Here is a 17843-nt window from a genome sequence, read left to right as displayed (position 1 = left end):
CCGACGCGGGGCTCGAACTCCCAGACCGCGAGATCATGACCTGAGTTGAATTCGAACGCTTAACCAACTGAGCCCCCCAGGCGCCCCACTCAGCCTTTTCTTTATGTTACTACCCTTTCTTCTAATCAAGATAAAATTTACTACTTTAGAGTTTTAAGATCAGGTTAACATTTTAACAGGTTAATACTCTGTATGCAAAATGCAGGGTCTTATGTATGCTGCTCACTTACTGAATCTGAAGAAAGTTTCAAAGTTTAAAATATTTAGGGACTTTTTTTTTTAAGCATGACTTTCAAACGCTATTTTTAATTTATAAAAATATGACCAGTAGCTAAACTAATGCTAACAAAGCAAAAATATGACAAAGAAACAAGTAGTTACCACTAGAAGGACTTTAAAAACAGAATCACATTTCTAGTAACCCCAACCTGGAGTTCTCTGCCAAAATCTCAGATTAAGAAAGAAAATTAATATTCAAATTAGTCTTTTTATTTTTAATTTCATCCATTTGCCCAGAAAATAACCCAGACCACACTAATCTACTATTTTTCTTGTGGGGCAGTAGTCCTTTTCTTTATGAAAATAATTTTTTAAAATAACATGAAATCAATCACATTATCCCACATGAAATTCTAGAAGTTTACAACTCTCTCAATAAAAACGTAAGGGCCTCACCAAAGATACTCCAAAAACATTAGATAAATACTCTTGGAATTCATTACTATAACTGATATGCAAGAAATCCTGTTCATTACAGGGGCACCTGGGTGGCTCAGTCGGTTGAGTGTGGGACTTCAGCTCAGGTCACGATCTCGTGGTCCCTGAGTTCAAGCCCCCCATAGGGCTCACTGCTGTCAGCCTGTCAGCCCAGAGCCTGCTTTGGATCCTCTGCCCCTCTCTCCCCCCGCCCCCCCCCCCCCAAAAAAAGAAAAGAAATCCTACTCATTACAGTAAAAATGTCAAGCAAGCCTATACAGGGTGATGTGATGTGATACGAACTGTGACAATATTTCTTTGCAAAGAAAGATTTACTTTTAGGAGGAGGCAAAGAATCCAAGGAAGCAAAAACCTGTGCCCAAACTTGCACTTCGCCCCCGACCCCCAATAGAAACCTGCAAGGGGGGGCGGGGGGGGGGCAGGGGAGGGCGGAAAAAAAAGAAAACGAAAGTTTAAAATAAGGTTTAATGAAAAGAAAATAAGGGCATACTCCGCTCCACCAAATACAGCGAAGGGGCTGTCAGGGTCATCTCTAAAAAAATGGTTGAATCTGAATAATTTCAAATCAAAACAGAGGCATACTGATCAGCTGGGCTAATAACAGACGACTTACAAAGCACAGCTACGGCCCCCGACTCGAACATGAGACATTCTTCCTTATGCCTGGTTTCCACGATGAGACTGAAAGGTGGAGGATCCAGTTTGTGATAGATTCGAAATCCTTTGCTGAACGCCATTCTCCTTTCTTCAGAGGCAGCCCTGTGAAAACCAAGCAAAGCAAATGAAGCTAACGTTTCCTTCTGCAGCAAGGACTGCAAGGCATCCAGAAGTCCCTCCCTGCCAGGTTTTGATGGGGGGGTGGGGTGGAAAAAAAAAAAAACAACAAAACAAACGGAGCTCAAGGGAGCGAATGGTTTATTCCAAAAGATAAGCCGTCACTTAATTGTACCAAAAAGCCAGAGGAAAAGCTACCAATTCTCACGGCAAGGCAACAACACAAGGCTTAATTACACTCTATGTCCACGAACGGTTTGGTTAAGATGAGTTTCCGTTTACTTTGTGTTTACCAAAAGGAAAGATTTTGAGCGTATTTCGTTCGGAGTTGTTTATCAGCTTCCTGCTTCAGGATTTGTCACTACGTTGAAAGGGAACCGATTCGGGAACTTCAAGCCGTCCCTTTGCGGGGGAAGGAGAGGAGGTGGGAGGGAAGGTTAAAGAGGCCGGTTCAAAGCTCCTTAGGGGGCAGGAGGAGGGAAAGGATTATCCGACGCGACACGACTGGCTCTCCCGGGGGCGGCAGCGAAGGGCAAGGGAAGCGGCACAGGTTACCGCCACCTCCCGCCCGGCCGCAGGCCACCGCCGGCTGGGGAGACAGCAGGCGGAAGCCCGTAAATATGAATGGCCACCCGGGAAGAGTCACGACTCGGGACACGGACCCGACCGGGGATCCTCGGGGATCCCGTGCAGACGACCGCCCGGGAAAGCAGCTCCGTCCCAGGGGGGCGAAGCCGCCGAGCCGCCCGATCCCTTTATGCGCCAGCAGAGACGACCCGGCGCCCAGACCGACTTGGTTCCTCTCCCGCGGGCTGGCTGACAGCCGCTGTCACCACAGCCCCCGGCCCGACGCAGCGCCCCGCACAACCTGTAGTCTGCTCACAACCTCGCCCGCCCTCCCGAGCCTGGGCTGCCCGCGGTCGCCCCTCACCGTTCCCGCCCGGGCTGCGGCGGGGGAGGCTGACCAGGAAGCGTCCGCCCGCACGCCCGGCTGCCGGTGGGTCTGGCCGCGGCCGCTCCCCGCCCCCCGCCGGCTCGCTCACCTCTTTCTCCGGCTCCTCCTCCTCCTTCTCCCGCAGCCGCCGCCGCCACAGCCGCCGGAAGCGTCACTTCCGCTCCAGCAGGCCTCTCTTCCGCATTGCGCCGCGGCCGGGGGCGGAAGGCCCGCCCCTCGGGGGAAAGGAGGGGCGTCAGAAGGGAGGCTCCGCCCACTCCGGACCTCCCTGCGAGTCCGAAACCGTGGGCCGCCTGCTTCCTCCACGCGCAGCGACCTTCACCTCAGGCGGCCTGCCGCCGGGGCAGCGGCTGCAGGTCACTGGGGATATGGGGACGAGGAGGATCGGCCTCCCTGGCCCCCTCGCGGGGGCTTTTCAGAACTTACCAACCCTCCCCGTGAGCGCCAGGGAGGGACTCGGGGGAAAAGCTTTGGGGACCGGGTATTGATGTACCCAAGATGAGTGTCAGGACCACCCCCTGTCGCCCCCACCGGCCTGACGGCCGGGGTGGGGGGGGGGGGGCGGGTAGGGCTCGGGACTGTCAGCAGGAGGGCCAACCGGACGGCGCCTGAAGAGCTGTCCATGGTGTCTCCACGCCAACAGCGCTCTGTTCCCATCTGAGCGTCTGGATAAGCAGAAGAAAAACTAATGCCCGCTTTGGAACAACTCTGTCGGCTGCCTTTTCTTCTGGCGTGTTCCAGAGCTCTCAGGAACACTGTAGGAGAGTGCTCAGTTGTGCAAACGGTGGACACTCGGATGTCACAAACCAGGACCTCAAGACTGAGTTGAAACATGGCTGTACTCAGGCAACTATGTTTGTCACTGAATGGCGAAAAGCTTTCGTCAACCACGCAATTTAATAACGGACGGCGTCCTAACCCTTTCGTTTTTTGATTTTTTAACAAATCACGCTATATGGCTAATATCAGTGTGTCCCACGGACGTTTCATTCTCTTTCCACTCAGTAGACCTAAATATGGAAATGAAGTCAAAGCCAACGGGGCCAAAAGGAATTGAAATCCTGAAGAACCCAGAACTCTGAGAAACTGTTTCTGCTTGCCTCTGTTTTTTCTTTACCTCTTCCCCTTCTTGCCTTTATTTTAGGAGCAAAAGCAGAATTTAAACTTGTTATCTTGCACAAAGTCATTTCCCCCTCCAGGCCCTGTCATGTGACTTGATTTAACATTTCTTCATCCATTTTAGAGAAGCTGGACCCACCCTGGTTTCAGGATACTAAAGTAGCTCTAATTCGTTAGAAAAAGAAGCCATTTCTTTTCTAGAAGGAGAGATGCAAAGACACATTTAGTTCTGAGAACTGGAGGGGATTTCTCATTTAGTACTATTTACTTAGAAAAAGGTGTTTTTGATGTTAGTAGTGGTTACTGACAACAGCCTCAGAATTAAACCTAATTTAAACTGCTAGACTGTGGTTGCTTTTTTTTTTTTTTTTCCAGAAGAATCCATCTCAATTAGAGATTGCATTTGACGGAAAAAAAGTAGATGGGAGTGGGTGAGAATGGAAATTTTATTTGCCTATTCAGTTATGCCTCTCTAGCCCTGAAGGCATGGCAGATGTATGCACCAGAAAAACATATGGAAGGATATTTTGCTCCAGGAGAGATGTTGATGTTATTGAATACTTTGCTTGGGAGTTGTTTTTTATGACAGCTGAGATCCAGAAAAGAGAAGTTGTTAAAAAATTACTGTTTCAAGTAGAGTTGGGACCAGAAACCAAACTTGCCCACCCCAAACCTAAGCTCACTTCCATCATGCCTGTCTGGGAGGCTGCAATGAGGAGTCCCCCACGCCCCCACCCCTACTTCTCAGAGTGGGAATTGTGGGTACCGGCCTCTTTTAGAAGCAGGTGTTCTGCCTACTTCTGATTTCTTTTGATTTGGGACTAAGGAGAGTAAGGTCAAAGTTTCTTGGTTCTGGGTGTGAACTGCTATTTCTTTCTTCAAAATAAACTGGGCGGAGGCAGGAGAGATAAGCAGGACTCATTCCTAGAGCTGTCAGAAGGCCACAACCTTTCCAAATCCTTTCAAAATGGATCATTTTAGTCATGAATAAGCATGCCCAGGGTTTGAAAACTCAAAGGCCATTTTACTAGTGACTTCTATAGAATGTAATTCCTTCTTTTTCTTGTCCCTCTTACTACTTACGCTTGTTACAGCACATGAAAATAGCCAAATTTTCACCAGGTTTGAAGAGCGTCGGTGGGGGTTGGGAGGGGAGAGCACTGACTTAAAATACAAGTTACGTGGCACACACAAACTTCTGAGGTCTTAAGGGCCCACAGAGATGTGCTGACACTTTCTTGACCCTTCAAAATGAGCAATGAGGCCTGTGGGTAGGCTCAAAAATAGCACATCCTAATCCCTGGGACATGTGAATGTTAATTTATAGGGAAAACAAGTCTTTGCTGCTGTGATTGAGTTAAGGATCTTGAGATTATTTTGCTTTCTCTGGGCAGGCCCTAAATGCAATCACAGCTGTTCTTATAGTGGCAGAGAGAAACCAGACACACACAGAGGCAATATGAAGACAGAAGTAGAGACGGGAGCAAGGTGGCCACTAGCCAAAGAATGTCAGCAGCCCCCAGAAGCTGGGAGAGAGCAGGAAGGATTCTTCCCTAGAGCCTTTGGAACATGCACTGCCACCACCTTGATTTTGTACTTCCGGGTTCCAGCACTGTGAGAAAAGCCCTATTGTTTTAAACTACCCAGTTTGTGATCACTTGTTACAACAGCCACAGACAATTAATGTTAAGACTTAAGTGACTTTCCATCAGGAGAGAACCTGAGGTCAGCCAAACAGCCCCAATGCCATTTTTAAAAAAAGTGTTGACAGATGTCTTAACACGAATTAGTAGTAGGGCCTACTTTTCCATACAGCCTGAATTTTATCAAAATGCTAGAAAACAACTGGCAAACTTGGGGAATACGAACAGCCTCATTCAGTTCTCTTTAACAGACTCTTGTTCAGGTTACGTACACCAGAGCTAGCTTAGCTTTTATATCAGGATCTGCAGAGAGCTATTAGTATATAGAAAGGGGTGGCTTCTTGTTGAAGACAAACTAGTGGTCCTGAGGGGCAACACAAGAGTAGGTTCCAAATAGCATTAGCTGTTTCCTGTGCATGAGCTTACGGCAATCAGTGAAGAAGGAGACTTTAACTTGGCAAAACAGAAACCCTGTAAGTAGAAAATATAGTCAGCTGGAGAGCAGAATCATTGTGAAAATAAAATCACACAAAAACTTCAAAGACTGAAAAACTGCTCATGCACACATCAAGAAACTTGTGTGACAAAAAGTTTTCGTTTCAAAACAACAGACCGACTCCAAGGAGCTCAAGTGAAGGGGTTTGTTTTCACGACACACAAGATTCTCATGGAAATCAAAGGACCTGAGCAGTACAGCAAGGCCCGACCTCACTGAGATGGGAGCTAGAGGGTGTCACCTGTCAACCTGGATCTTGGTCCCTAAGCAACAGGTGTCTCTGGAATTTCAACACCTAAGGTTACATGCAAAGGTCAGCTTTCACGGGCAAGGTGGTTTTGTAGAGTGGCTTAGGATGCCTTCCACAGAATTTGTCAGACCTTTCACCCTTCACTATGTGTTTTGGATCATCAAGCACAGGATATAGAATGTATTTACCTGAAGATCTTTTTAAATAAGAGCCCCAAAACTAAGGACCACTGTATATGGGCATTCTCAGTGACCTGCATGATTGTTAACATCCAAGCCCCAGCCCTAGAAGAAAGCCAATATAAATTACTGGGGCCTGAAGGTCCAGAAGCAGGCCAGGGGCCAGTCAACATTGCACATCAAAACCAATTCCAGGTAACAATTTTTAGCCCGTCTGCCTTTGCCAGGCAGTCTGAAACCACTCTCAGCAACTGAATCGGGTATCCATACAGTTTCCATTTTGGAGGGCAGTCTCCAAAGCATTTTGGACAATGACAGCCTTGCCAAAGCAGAAGGTCTCCCAAACATTCAGTCATACTTCATTCTTACTACAAGTAGAAGTTATTGTTCTCATTTTCATTTACTGGAAACAACAAACCAAAATTGTGGTTACAGTCAGCGATTACAGTTACAGTGTGGTTATAGCAAAAGTCCCTTTACTATATGGGTATCACCATGTCAGAGAGGAGTTCTGGTAACCAGACAGAAGTAGCATCTTACATAATGCACTTTGGAGCTCTACAACATTTGGCCATTTTTTAGGATTTCATGACTTCAAGAGAAATTAGCATTTAAAACAAAATTAGGCACTTATCAAAACTCACTGCACTGTATACACTTAAATTGAAGGGGGTAGACTTTACTGTTTAGAAAATCATACCTCAATAAAGCTGGCTTTAAAGAAATTCGGGAGCTTTACATTTTAGTCTAGTCTCATGAGGAAAAGGTGCTCACTGAGGCTTGTGTAGTTTGGGGCCAGTTCTGGGTGATAAGATTATTACCGCAGGCAACAATGGCTCAGGTCAACTGAAGCCCTCTGGGGGATGACATGGAACATACCTGAGAGATTACAAGTTGGCCTGGTAGCCATGAAATCATGCCCCTCCCATGTCCCGCAAGGAGATCCTGGGCATCAGTGAGCCAGAGTGGCAGTGAGACGAAGGGCAGCTCCTGGAGACCTGAAACTCCTCAGAGCTGAGACTCTGGGTTGAGGAGGCCCGGTCAGCCTTGTATCTGAGACTTTAATTCCTTCCATTTCTGCTCGAGAGGCCATGATCTCCGTTCTCAGGCTCCCCTGGCCTCCTCCATCCCCTTCTTCTTTCCCCCTTATTGTCGCTCCCCCTCAATAATCTCTTGTACGTCTACTGCTAGCTCGGCAATTGCTCCCCAGAGGCGCCCAACTACTGGGTATTTCTCTTTCCACCCCCTTCTTTGCCCGAGGGCTGTTCCCTGGGACATCAGCTGCTGGACACTCCAGCCCGCCACACAGGCCCAGAGGAAGCCCTCGGGCAGAGGTGCAGGTGTGTGCAGGAATGCAAGCATCAACAGCGGGATGGGGGGTTGGGGCCAACAGCACTGGTGTAATGCAGCAATCAGTCTTTATGACTGGGGTTTATACGGTCTCAATAAAAATAACTTCCCTTCGGGAAAAGCTTTCTCACGCATTCTAGAGTTGTTTCGGAAGACTCCTCCAAAAGGAAAAACTGAAAAAGCAAACCCTTAGCTTTATTAAAATGTCACCCTCTACTCACCTTCTGCCAGTTCCCTTCATAAGAAAGGATGTCCTTTAGACATTTCAGGAGAATTTTTTTCTGGTTGAGACAGGGGAGCCACTTGCCTTACGCACACGTCTATGTTAAGTTCACCTTCTGTCAAGGTCCCAGTGTGGTAATCAAGTCCATTCCTGAAACCAAAACAGCCTGCTGGGCTGCAGAGGATAACAAGTCTCAAAGCTGACTGCAGGAGTCCTTACAAGTAGACACAGGAAAAGCCATCAGTCGAATGGGTTTGGAAACACAAATTTAAGGCACAAATGATGTGCAGGTCATATGTGTACATGTTTGTATGTTTGATTCCATTGAAATTCTCATTTCAATTCTACTTAGAATTAATGTTTTCTCATTTCAATTCTGTTTAGAAGGCCACTATTGTGGAACAGAATGAGTATGCAGGGATAAGTAATGTTCCTACAATAAAGATAAAACTGACAGGGGCGCCTGGGTGGCTCAGTCTGTTGGGCGTCTGACTTTGGCTCAGGTCATCATCTCCCAGCTCGTGAGTCTGAGTGCCGCATTGGGCTCTGTGCTGACAGCTCAGAGCCTGGAGCCTGCTTCCGATTCTGTGTCTCCCTCTTTCTCTGCCCCTCTCCCACTCACGCTCTCTTTCTCTCAAAAATAAACAAGCTCTAAAAAAGTTAAAAAAAAAAAAAAAAAAAAAAAAAGATAAAACTGAAGTGCATGTTTTCTATTCTAATTATTTGACCTGACCAAGAGCACACATGCTAAGAGTCTCACCGTATCAGAGTCCTATGAAATGTTCTAACTAAAATTAGTCACCAGCAAAATACAACAAAGGATCTATTTAAAAATTAATTTAATGCTTGGCTAAAGCTTAATTACATATATAGTTATCAAACAATAGTCCTTAATTTCCAAAAAGTTCCTCTTGAAAATCACAGAATCAGAAAGCATAAACTTTAAAACAAGTTCTCTGAGTATTTACAATGTGGTATAAACATTATAGAAGACCAAGGATCTTAAATTGCCTGGGTGTAGCTCGTCAGCAAGGCGTATTCTTTATTGCATATATAACTCACATATGTGGGATTTTAAATAAAATGACAGACTACGAAAATTCAAATGCATGTATTTTTGTAAGCTGGTCAGGGGGGTAGACTCATGAATGAGACAGGACACTCAGCCCAAAACCATGCAGTTAGGTTTGTGGGGCTGTTATTTCCCAAAGTTAAACTTCTGTGTGTTCTTTTCAAAAACCTATGTTGCATATATTATTCAGAGTTCATATTAAACCCTCATTAGACTGTAATGCTGATTCAAGGAAGAAAGTTTCCATTCACCCAATGACTAAGTCCACACTCCACTCTCAATTTTAAGGCAGCAAAGCTACAGTGATAGCAACTGCTAACCAAAAGGTGACGAACACTTAGTCACTTGCCAGCCCTTTTGTTGCAACAGGGTAGTAATTCCCTAAGACAACTTGCTACTGAGTAATAATCTGTTGTTAAAAGGCTTACTCTGTAGAAAAACACCACAAATTTCCAGTGTGAAAGTAACTCCACGATGGTATAAATATATATATGCATAATTACACAATTTACACTGCACACATCGTTTACAGAGAACAATTAACTGAGAGGTTAATTTGAATAACCATATAAAATATTTCTGTAAACCAAGTATGACAGGCAGTAAGGAAAACATTAACAGGCTTTCCTAGAAATAATGTGAATTCCTTCCATTCCAAAGAAATTGCATTTAAGGACACAGTCTTGAATATTAATAATGTTCTTTGTATTAAAACAAGAATCAATATTTTACAGTTTAAGAAACTTTACATATATACAACATTTATACACTGGGAATGGTATTAAAGCAAACAGGCTTTTTTAGTCTCACAGATCTATTTTCCTTCAATCAAAGACTTAAATTCTTTCACATTGTGGTCACTTGCAACAGACATAGCATGATCCAGAGCGCGAACACTTGCAAGGAGTTTTACTATCTGTTTTATGTTTTCCCTAAAAAAGAAAAAAAAAAAAAAATGCAGCAACATCTCATTAATTAGTACAAAAGCCTTCGAAGGAGAATTTGTTATTGACTTTATGACCATTTTTGAGGTTTGCAATCCATTTTTTCAAGCACACATTTTTAAAGAAGACAGAAATAAGCAAACTATGGCATATAAAAAAAATTGTCCATATAAAAGCAAAGACTGTATAGTTTAAAGGACTAGCCCAGAGATCAAGGATCCACTTTCTAAAACAAAAACACCCCCAAATTTCACTCAGATCAATTCTATCATTCACAGCTAGAAAGGAAAGAAAGCGATCTGCTGCCAAACTACTTTCAGAGCCCTGCCGCCCTTTCCCGCCCAAACGAGGGTCTGAGCTCTTTCAGATCATATCTGCAACACAAATCATATTTGTGTCTTCATCCCCCATCCATCCACCAACCCAGCATAATCTCCACTCTACCAAAATTCACTAAGAAAGCAGTAAACTGGCTTCCTCTATCACCCCGGCCAGCAGTCATTCTGTGTAGCCCTCAAATTTTAGCATACATCTAAGTTACCTAGAGGGTTGCTGAAACCCAGATCCCTAGGCCCCCTACCCAGAATTCTGACTCAGTAGGTCTGGGGTGGGGCCTGAGAATTTGCATTTCTTTTTTTTTTTTTTTAAAGACACTCATTTTTTTAATTAATTAATTAATTTATTTTTTAACGTTTATTCATTTTTGAGACAGAGACAGACAGAGCATGAACGGGGGAGGGGCAGAGGGAGAGGGAGACACAGAATAGGAAGCAGGCTCCAGGCTCTGAGCCATCAGCCCAGAGCCCGACGCGGGGCTCGAACTCACGGACCGTGAGATCGTGACCTGAGCTGAAGTCGGAGGCTTAACCGACTGAGCCACCCAGGCGCCCCAGAATTCGCATTTCTAACAAAGCTCCCAGGTGAGGCTGATGCTGCGATTCAGGAACCACTTTCAGAATGACCACTTATTTGAACCAAGTGTGAGAAACAGCACACAATGTGACATTAGCTGTCTCTTTTCCTCTGCAAATTGTAGCAAGCACTTTTTAGGGAAGGATTATAATCTGTAAAACTTTGTAACCCACATGGAACTTATTTTACGGTGTGTGGCACACAGCAAGTGCTTACAATAGCTGTTGAAGTTCTTTTCTGTAGAAAAATAAACACCGTTTGTTGATATTTAACTTCCTAACAAAAAAGACTATTTTTTAAAAATGTTTTTATTTATTTTGAGAGAGAGAGGGAGAGAGAATGCACGTGTGCCCAGGGGAGGGGCAGAGAGAGAGAGAGAGCCCATGCAGGGCTCAATCTCAGGAACCCTGAGATCACGACCCGAGCCAAGATCAACAGTCAGACGCTTAACTGACTGAGCCAACCACCCAGGCGCCCCAAAACACCGTTAAGTATACACACATCAAAGTTTAAAAAGTGAATAGGACTTATCTAGCAAAAAAACACTGGGAAGAAATATTAGTGCCAAGAAATAACAACACCAAAGATGAAATTAAAATATAAATCAAAATCACCTGCTGAAAGAAGTTTACCACTAAAACCTTTACTGCCTACTTGGTTTTTTAATCTTATTGTAAGAGATAGCAAATTTTCTTTTAAGAAAATAAGGTTCTTTTCCATGGAAGGGAAATGAAGGAAGAGAAAAAACGTTTTGTTACAGGGATATGACTAATGGTATGTATTCTGAAAATGAAAACTGTGACATTTGGAAGAATTTATGAAACTTTAAAAAAAAATTCTTTCAGGGGTGCCTGGGTGGCTCAGTCGGTTGAGTGTTCGACTTCAGCCCAGGTCATGATCTCACAGTCTGTGAGTTCGAGCCCCGTGTCGGGCTCTGTGCTGACAGCTCAGAGCCGGGAGCCTGCTTCAGATTCTGTGTCTCCCTCTCTCTCTGCCCCTCCTCTGCTCATGCTTTGTCTCTCTCTGTCTCAAAAATAAATAAAAAATTTAAAAAAAAACAATTTTTTTTTTAAATTCTTTCAAATTTACTTGTTATTCTTACTTTTTATGCTAGAGATTTGTCCCAAAATTACAGGAACATCCAAGACAAGGTCCCCAAAAAGGTACAATGGTTCATTTATTCACTCCTTCTTTGCAACCCCTGGCAAAAAATATGTACAAGCCGCTCCCCCAAAATCATGAGGGATGACCTTCAGTCTATGATATGGATACCAAAAAACTCAACACAGAACACAAATGTCCCCAAATTGGCATATCATCTTTAATACACTTTAAGTTTCAGTGACTGGCTTTTTGAGGGTTTACATCTATATAACGAACCCCCAGAGATTAAGATCCAGGACATTCCAACAGCCTGAAATCTCCCCAATTCTTCAAGGGAAGAGGCAGAGAAAACATTCAATCTCCTTAGGGATGCTACTTACTGTCATAAATAACATACTGAAAAAAGCTTAGGTGAAACACAAAAATGGAAAATGATGTGTTTTTGGTAGGTTTGCCAATACAACATCAGTGTACACAATTTAAAGTAAAATACAAATGTGACTCTAAGACATTTTCATAATAAATGTGACAAAAACTAAAGACTCTAGGTCACCATTTCATTCAACAATCGCAAAAAATTACCTTGCATTTCTTTTTTCCACATCAGAACATCCGATACTGTTTCTGTAGATTGTGTCTGCTAAGTGCACAAGGTATCGACAGAAGTTTTCTAACTGAGAGATAGTTCTTTCTCCTTTCAGATTCATGAACCACTGCTTGGGGAAACAATTGATTACCTATGAAGAAGAAAGATGTAAAATGAAACAGAACAAAATAAAGTGTCTAAAAGCTGATCCCAGACAACGGGTATAATGTACGTAAGTAGCAGGCAGGCTGCTGCACTACATACAGCTAATCACTTGACAAGGGATATCCTCTTAAACCCGACTTCCCACATTAGCTATCCAAACACACCTGAATATATCTGTATTTTTAGCTTCAACAGATTGGTACTCAAAAACGATAAATAACCTCCAGTATTTAATTAGGGACATAATATTGACAACACAATTGCTTCACCTTCCTGTCTTCCAAGAATCCCTAAGTGAACTGAACTGTCCTTTTATCAGCGGCTTTTGATATAACAACATGTGTGGCATAAACATCATATTGTAAGCCTCCCCATCCGGAACGACTCGGTGAGCAGGCGTCCATGCTGGCCCAGAGTGGGGTCCAGACTGCATCGTACCAGAGGCTGGGGGGCGGGGGCAGCTTAGGGCAAGAGCCTAAGCAAGGTGAACAGGGCAGTGTCAGTACTAAACTCAAGCAAGGTGAGGCTGATCCCCATAGGGGAGAGGGTAGTGTACTAGCAGAATTCAGTCCGAGTGGGTAGAGAAGGTTCCCCACTAAGGAACCCAGCGATGCTTGGAAAAATGAGTGATTCCAGAGCTGGCACTAAGCAAGGAGAACATGAGCCTGGAACAGCAAGTGCCAGAAAGCAAGAAAATGCTCCCTGAAAATGAGACGACATGCTATAAGGTCACAGACGTCAACAAGGGGCTCTAATGAAGTCTGGGAAAGCTTCTGCCAAAAATGCGGAATTTGAATCCAATCATCAGAGAATATCAAACAAAGCCAAACTGAGGGTCACTCTGCAAAATAACTGGCACATCATCTTTAAAAGTGTCGAGGCTTTATAAAGGCCAAGGAAAATCGGGAACTCTTCCAGATTAAAGGAGACTAAGGAAGACATGATAATTAAATGCCAAGGATGATCTGGGAATTTCTTTTGCAGGTGATGTGATACTTCGGACATAACTGACAAAACCTGAAGGGTCTCAAAGAGTAGGTGACAGTAACAGATAAAAGATGTTGACAGTGACACTGTAATTATGTATAAGAACATCCCTGTCTATATGAAACGGACATAAAAATATTTGGGACAGGCGGCTATCATGTCACAAACTGACTGTGACATAGTTGAGGGAAAAAACTTTGTATTGCACTTTCAATTTTAACTTTTGAATTGCTTCAAAAAGTATTTTTTAAAAAGATCCCATTGGAGGTACCTGGCTGGCTCAGTCAATAGAGCATACAACTCTTGATCTTGGGGTGGTTAAGTTTGAGCCCCACATTCGCTGGGTGTAGAGATTACTTAAAAAAATAAAATCTTTAGGGGCATGTGGGTGGCTCAGTCAGTTGAGCGTCCGACTTCGGCTCAGGTGTTGACCTCAGGGTTTGTAAGTTTGAGCCCCGCATCAGGCTCACTGCTGTCAGTGTGAAGGGAGCTCCCTTTGGATCCTCTGTCCCCCTCTCCCTCTGCCCCTCCCCCACTGGTGCTCTCTCCCTCAAAAATAAAAACATTAAAAAAAATCTTTAAAAAATAAATAAATGAATGTGTAACCCCCACATATAAAGCAGAAAAAATATTAAAATGATTTCTTAAACCAGAGAGCCCGTTTCTTTAATAACATTCAAAACAACATTCACCCAACCGTTAAAAATTAATTATCCTGAAATTACAACTTTTATTAACACCTACAAAATGACATAATAGATGGAAAGAAGAATAAATACAAACATAACTATACACATTTTTATGTAAAAAATGTTAAGGGGGTTCAGAACTACTGGGAGGCAGACTGACTGTCAACATTACACCAAGTTCAATAATCAAAGGGGTTTGCTTAAAATTCTAAAATCTCTCTTCAAACAAAGGAAACTTAATTCATTCTCATTTATATGCTTTAAAAACTACAATGTGTGTCATTTAACTCACATTTTGGGCTTTTTTGATGCTGTCATCTCCATATTCTGAATTCTGAAAAGCCATGAGAATGTATCTATTTAATAAACCATCTATTGATAACTCCTGAAGAGTTTTATTCGAGAAAATGCCGTACCACTGAAGAAAATTCCCTAATAGCTAGAAAGAGAGAAAAAAAAAATTATTTTCCTCCAGATCAAAATATAACTGACACATAACATTGCATGAGGTGTACAACATAATGATTTCACAGAAGTATATGCTGTATTGTAAAATAATTACCACAGTAGTATCTTTCACCTAATTGTTAATTTTTTCCCATGTGATGAGAACTTAAAAAAAATTTTTTTTAAAAATGTGTATCTTTATTTTTGAGACAGAGCCTGAGCAGGGGAGAGGCAGAGAGAGAGGGAGACACAGAATCAGAAACAGACTCCAGGCTCCGAGCTGTCAGCACAGAGCCCGACCCGGGGCTCGAACTCATCAACCGCGAGATCATGACCTGAGCTGAAGTCAGATGCTCAACTGACTGAGCCACCCAGGCACCCCCCCCATGTGATGAGAACTTTTAAGATTTACTCCCTTAGCAACTTTCAAATATACAACACATTATTAACTGTAGTCACCATGTTGTACATTACGTACACAGAATTATTTTATCTTATAATTGGAAGTCTGTACTTTTTGACCCCTTTCACCTAATGCCCCCAACCTGGACTCCTCACTTCGGCAATCACAAATCAGATCTCTGTTTCTGTAAGTCTGGATCTTTTTTTTTTACAAGAAGAGAAACTATTGAGGAGTTAAGCAACTAAATTAAGTCAAAGAAACTAGAGTAAAACACACCTTATGAAATACAGTGGACCGTGTCTTGCCAAAGTACTAATAAACAGTTTTAAAGGGTCCAAATATTGCCCCGAATGACTGAAGATCTGAATTTTAAGCTTTAATTAAAATTAGCAAATTATAATGTAAATAGCCACATGGAGCTAGTGGCTACTGTACAGGACGGTGGAAAAACAGAACATCTTCCATCATAATAGAAAGTACTACTGGGCAAGTACCGATTCTTAGATAAATGTCCTCCATTCAAAATCATGCTTAAGTGAGTCCCACAACCATCCTCAAAAAGGACAGAATGCATTATTATAAAATGGGAGTCCCCAGCCCATCCCACCATAAAAATTTCCAAGTTTCTCAATATTTCTCATCTCTATAAATGTTAACATTATCCAACCACCTGATCAGGCCAGGAGCTTGGATGTCATTATTCCCCTCTCCCTCAAGTTGTCTGACCTCACCTCCATCCATTCTGCCCGTTTCTCTCAATTCCTGTTGCTACCCCCCAATCTAAGCTGCCATAATCTCTTTCTGGACCCTGCAGTTACTCAAGTGATTATGAGCATATGCTCTGGAGTAGTCTTTCTCAAGCAGGGTTCTGTGAGAGAACTAAAACCTACAGAAAATGATTTGAGTGACCCCTTATTTAATTTTCCCAAAGATGGTACATACCGTTCTAGAATCATGCACAATAGAGGACTATCTAGCACAATAGAGGACTCAGGGCTTTAGTGACTGTTTCACAGAACCCGGTTGAGAAGAGCTGCTCATCAGTCCGACTGGCCTGAGTTAGACCCCATTTCTACGGTGAACAAAGGAATGATCCTGGGCAGGTTATTCTGGGCCTAACTGTCCCATCAGTGGAGTGGAAACAATAGCTCACAGGCTGTTGTGAGGAATCGACAAGATAAACGATACAGGACGTAGCACAGTGCTCCGTACGTGGTACATACACGATAAACTTTCATTAGTACTATTCTTCCCAGCTTTGACCATTAGCCACACAACAGCCAAAGCAACTTAAAAATGGCAATCTGTCCATGTCACTTCCCTGCTAAAAACCCTTCCATGACCCACACTAATTTTCAACAAAGGTACACAAGCAATTCAATAAAGAATGGACAACCTTAGCATTATTTATAATAGCCGAATTATGGAAGCAGCCCAAGTGTCCACTGATGGATGAGCGGATAAAGATGTGTGTATACACGATGGAGCCTTATCCAGCCATAAAAAAGGATGAAATCTTGCCATTTGCAACAACACGGATGGAGCTAGAGAATATGATGCTAAGCGAAAGAAATCAGCCTGAGAAAGACAAATACCTATGATTTCACTCATAAATGGAATTTAAGAAACAAACAAGCAAAGGGAAAAAAAACAAAAACAAAAACAAAACAACGGAGAGACAGAGACAAACCAAGAAACAGACTCAACTACAGAGAACAGAGTGATGGTTACCGGAGGGGAGGTGGAGGGGTGGGGATTAAGGAGTGCATGTATCATGGTGAGTGAGCACTGAGGAACATACAGAATTGCTGAACCACTATATTGCACACCTGAAGCCAATATAGTGCTGTATTTAATTATACTGGAATTAAAATAATTTTTTTTAATTTAAAAAAGAAGAAGCCTTTGAAAAGCCTTTTCAAACCAACAGTTCTAGAACAAACAAACTTCAATCCAGGCCCCACATCCTATATAAAAATTAACTCAAAAGGGATCGGAGGCTTAAATGTAAATCCCGAATCTAAGAACAACCTAGATGAAAAGAATAGGAGAAAAACTTTGTAGTCCTGTGTTAGGTGAACATCTCTTAGATATGACACCTAAAGCACAACCCACTCAGGAAACGGTCATAACCCGGACTTAATCAAAACAGAATTTCTGTACTTTGAAAAACTGCTAAGAGAATGAAGACAAACCACATGCTAGGAAAGAAAAACTCTTTGCAAATCATGCACCTGACAAAAAATTTGTATCCAGAATACAGAACTCAAAGCTGAGTAAGACATTTTTTTAAAAATGAGCAAAAGATTTGAACAGAGGCTTCACCACAGAACACACACGAATGGCAAATAAACACATGAAAATCTGCTCAACACCATCGGGCATTAGAGAAATACAAATTAAAACTATTAAAAGGACACCACTATACATCTTGTAGAATGACTTCAAAGAAAAACAACCCAAAACTGACATGGTCTGTGGTGAGAGTGAGGGGTAACTGGGTAACGTTAACGTATCGCTGATCTGAAAAAACTGCTTTGCCTAGGTATTTACCCAAGCGAAACGTAAACTTACGTATCCAGAAAAAACCTGTATGCAAATGCTTACAGCTTTATTCATAATCACTCCAAACCAGAAACAATCCAGTATTCCTCAACTGGGGAATGGATTTAAAAAAATACAGTGGGACTCCTGAGTGATTCAGTCAGTTAAGCATCCAATTCTTGGGTTTTGGTTCAGGTCACGATCGCACGGCTTGTGGGTTCGAGCCCTACATCGGGCTCTGCGCTGACAGTGCAGGGCCTGCTTGGGCCTCTCTCTCTCTCCCT

The 17843-nt window shown here is 43.0% G+C and overlaps 2 protein-coding genes across 5 annotated transcripts in view; both read right to left on the bottom strand.

Moving 5' to 3' along the window:
• Positions 1-2506, bottom strand: part of SYNJ1 (synaptojanin 1) — a 91227-nt gene extending 88721 nt beyond the window's left edge. For all 4 annotated transcript variants that reach the window (XM_042903429.1, XM_042903431.1, XM_042903430.1 and 1 more), the window contains exons 1-2: positions 2423-2506; positions 1331-1476 (exon numbers count right to left, since the gene is read on the bottom strand). In XM_042903429.1, the coding sequence (XP_042759363.1) occupies positions 1331-1454 (124 nt within the window). In that variant the 5' untranslated portion in view covers positions 1455-1476; positions 2423-2506. The remainder of the gene's footprint in view (positions 1-1330; positions 1477-2422) is intronic.
• A 6022-nt stretch (positions 2507-8528) lies between these two features.
• The window catches only part of PAXBP1 (PAX3 and PAX7 binding protein 1), a 34897-nt gene continuing 25582 nt past the window's right edge, over positions 8529-17843 (bottom strand). The window contains exons 16-18 of the mRNA XM_042954856.1: positions 14458-14604; positions 12321-12475; positions 8529-9710 (exon numbers count right to left, since the gene is read on the bottom strand). Coding sequence (XP_042810790.1) covers positions 9593-9710; positions 12321-12475; positions 14458-14604 — 420 coding nt within the window. The 3' untranslated portion in view covers positions 8529-9592. The remainder of the gene's footprint in view (positions 9711-12320; positions 12476-14457; positions 14605-17843) is intronic.

The sequence above is a fragment of the Panthera leo genome, chromosome C2, assembly GCF_018350215.1.
Source record: "Panthera leo isolate Ple1 chromosome C2, P.leo_Ple1_pat1.1, whole genome shotgun sequence".
In the NCBI taxonomy this organism is placed as follows: domain Eukaryota; kingdom Metazoa; phylum Chordata; class Mammalia; order Carnivora; family Felidae; genus Panthera; species Panthera leo.
The sequence above is the reverse complement of the archived record's forward strand: the minus strand, read 5'-3'. Positions and strand labels throughout refer to the sequence as shown.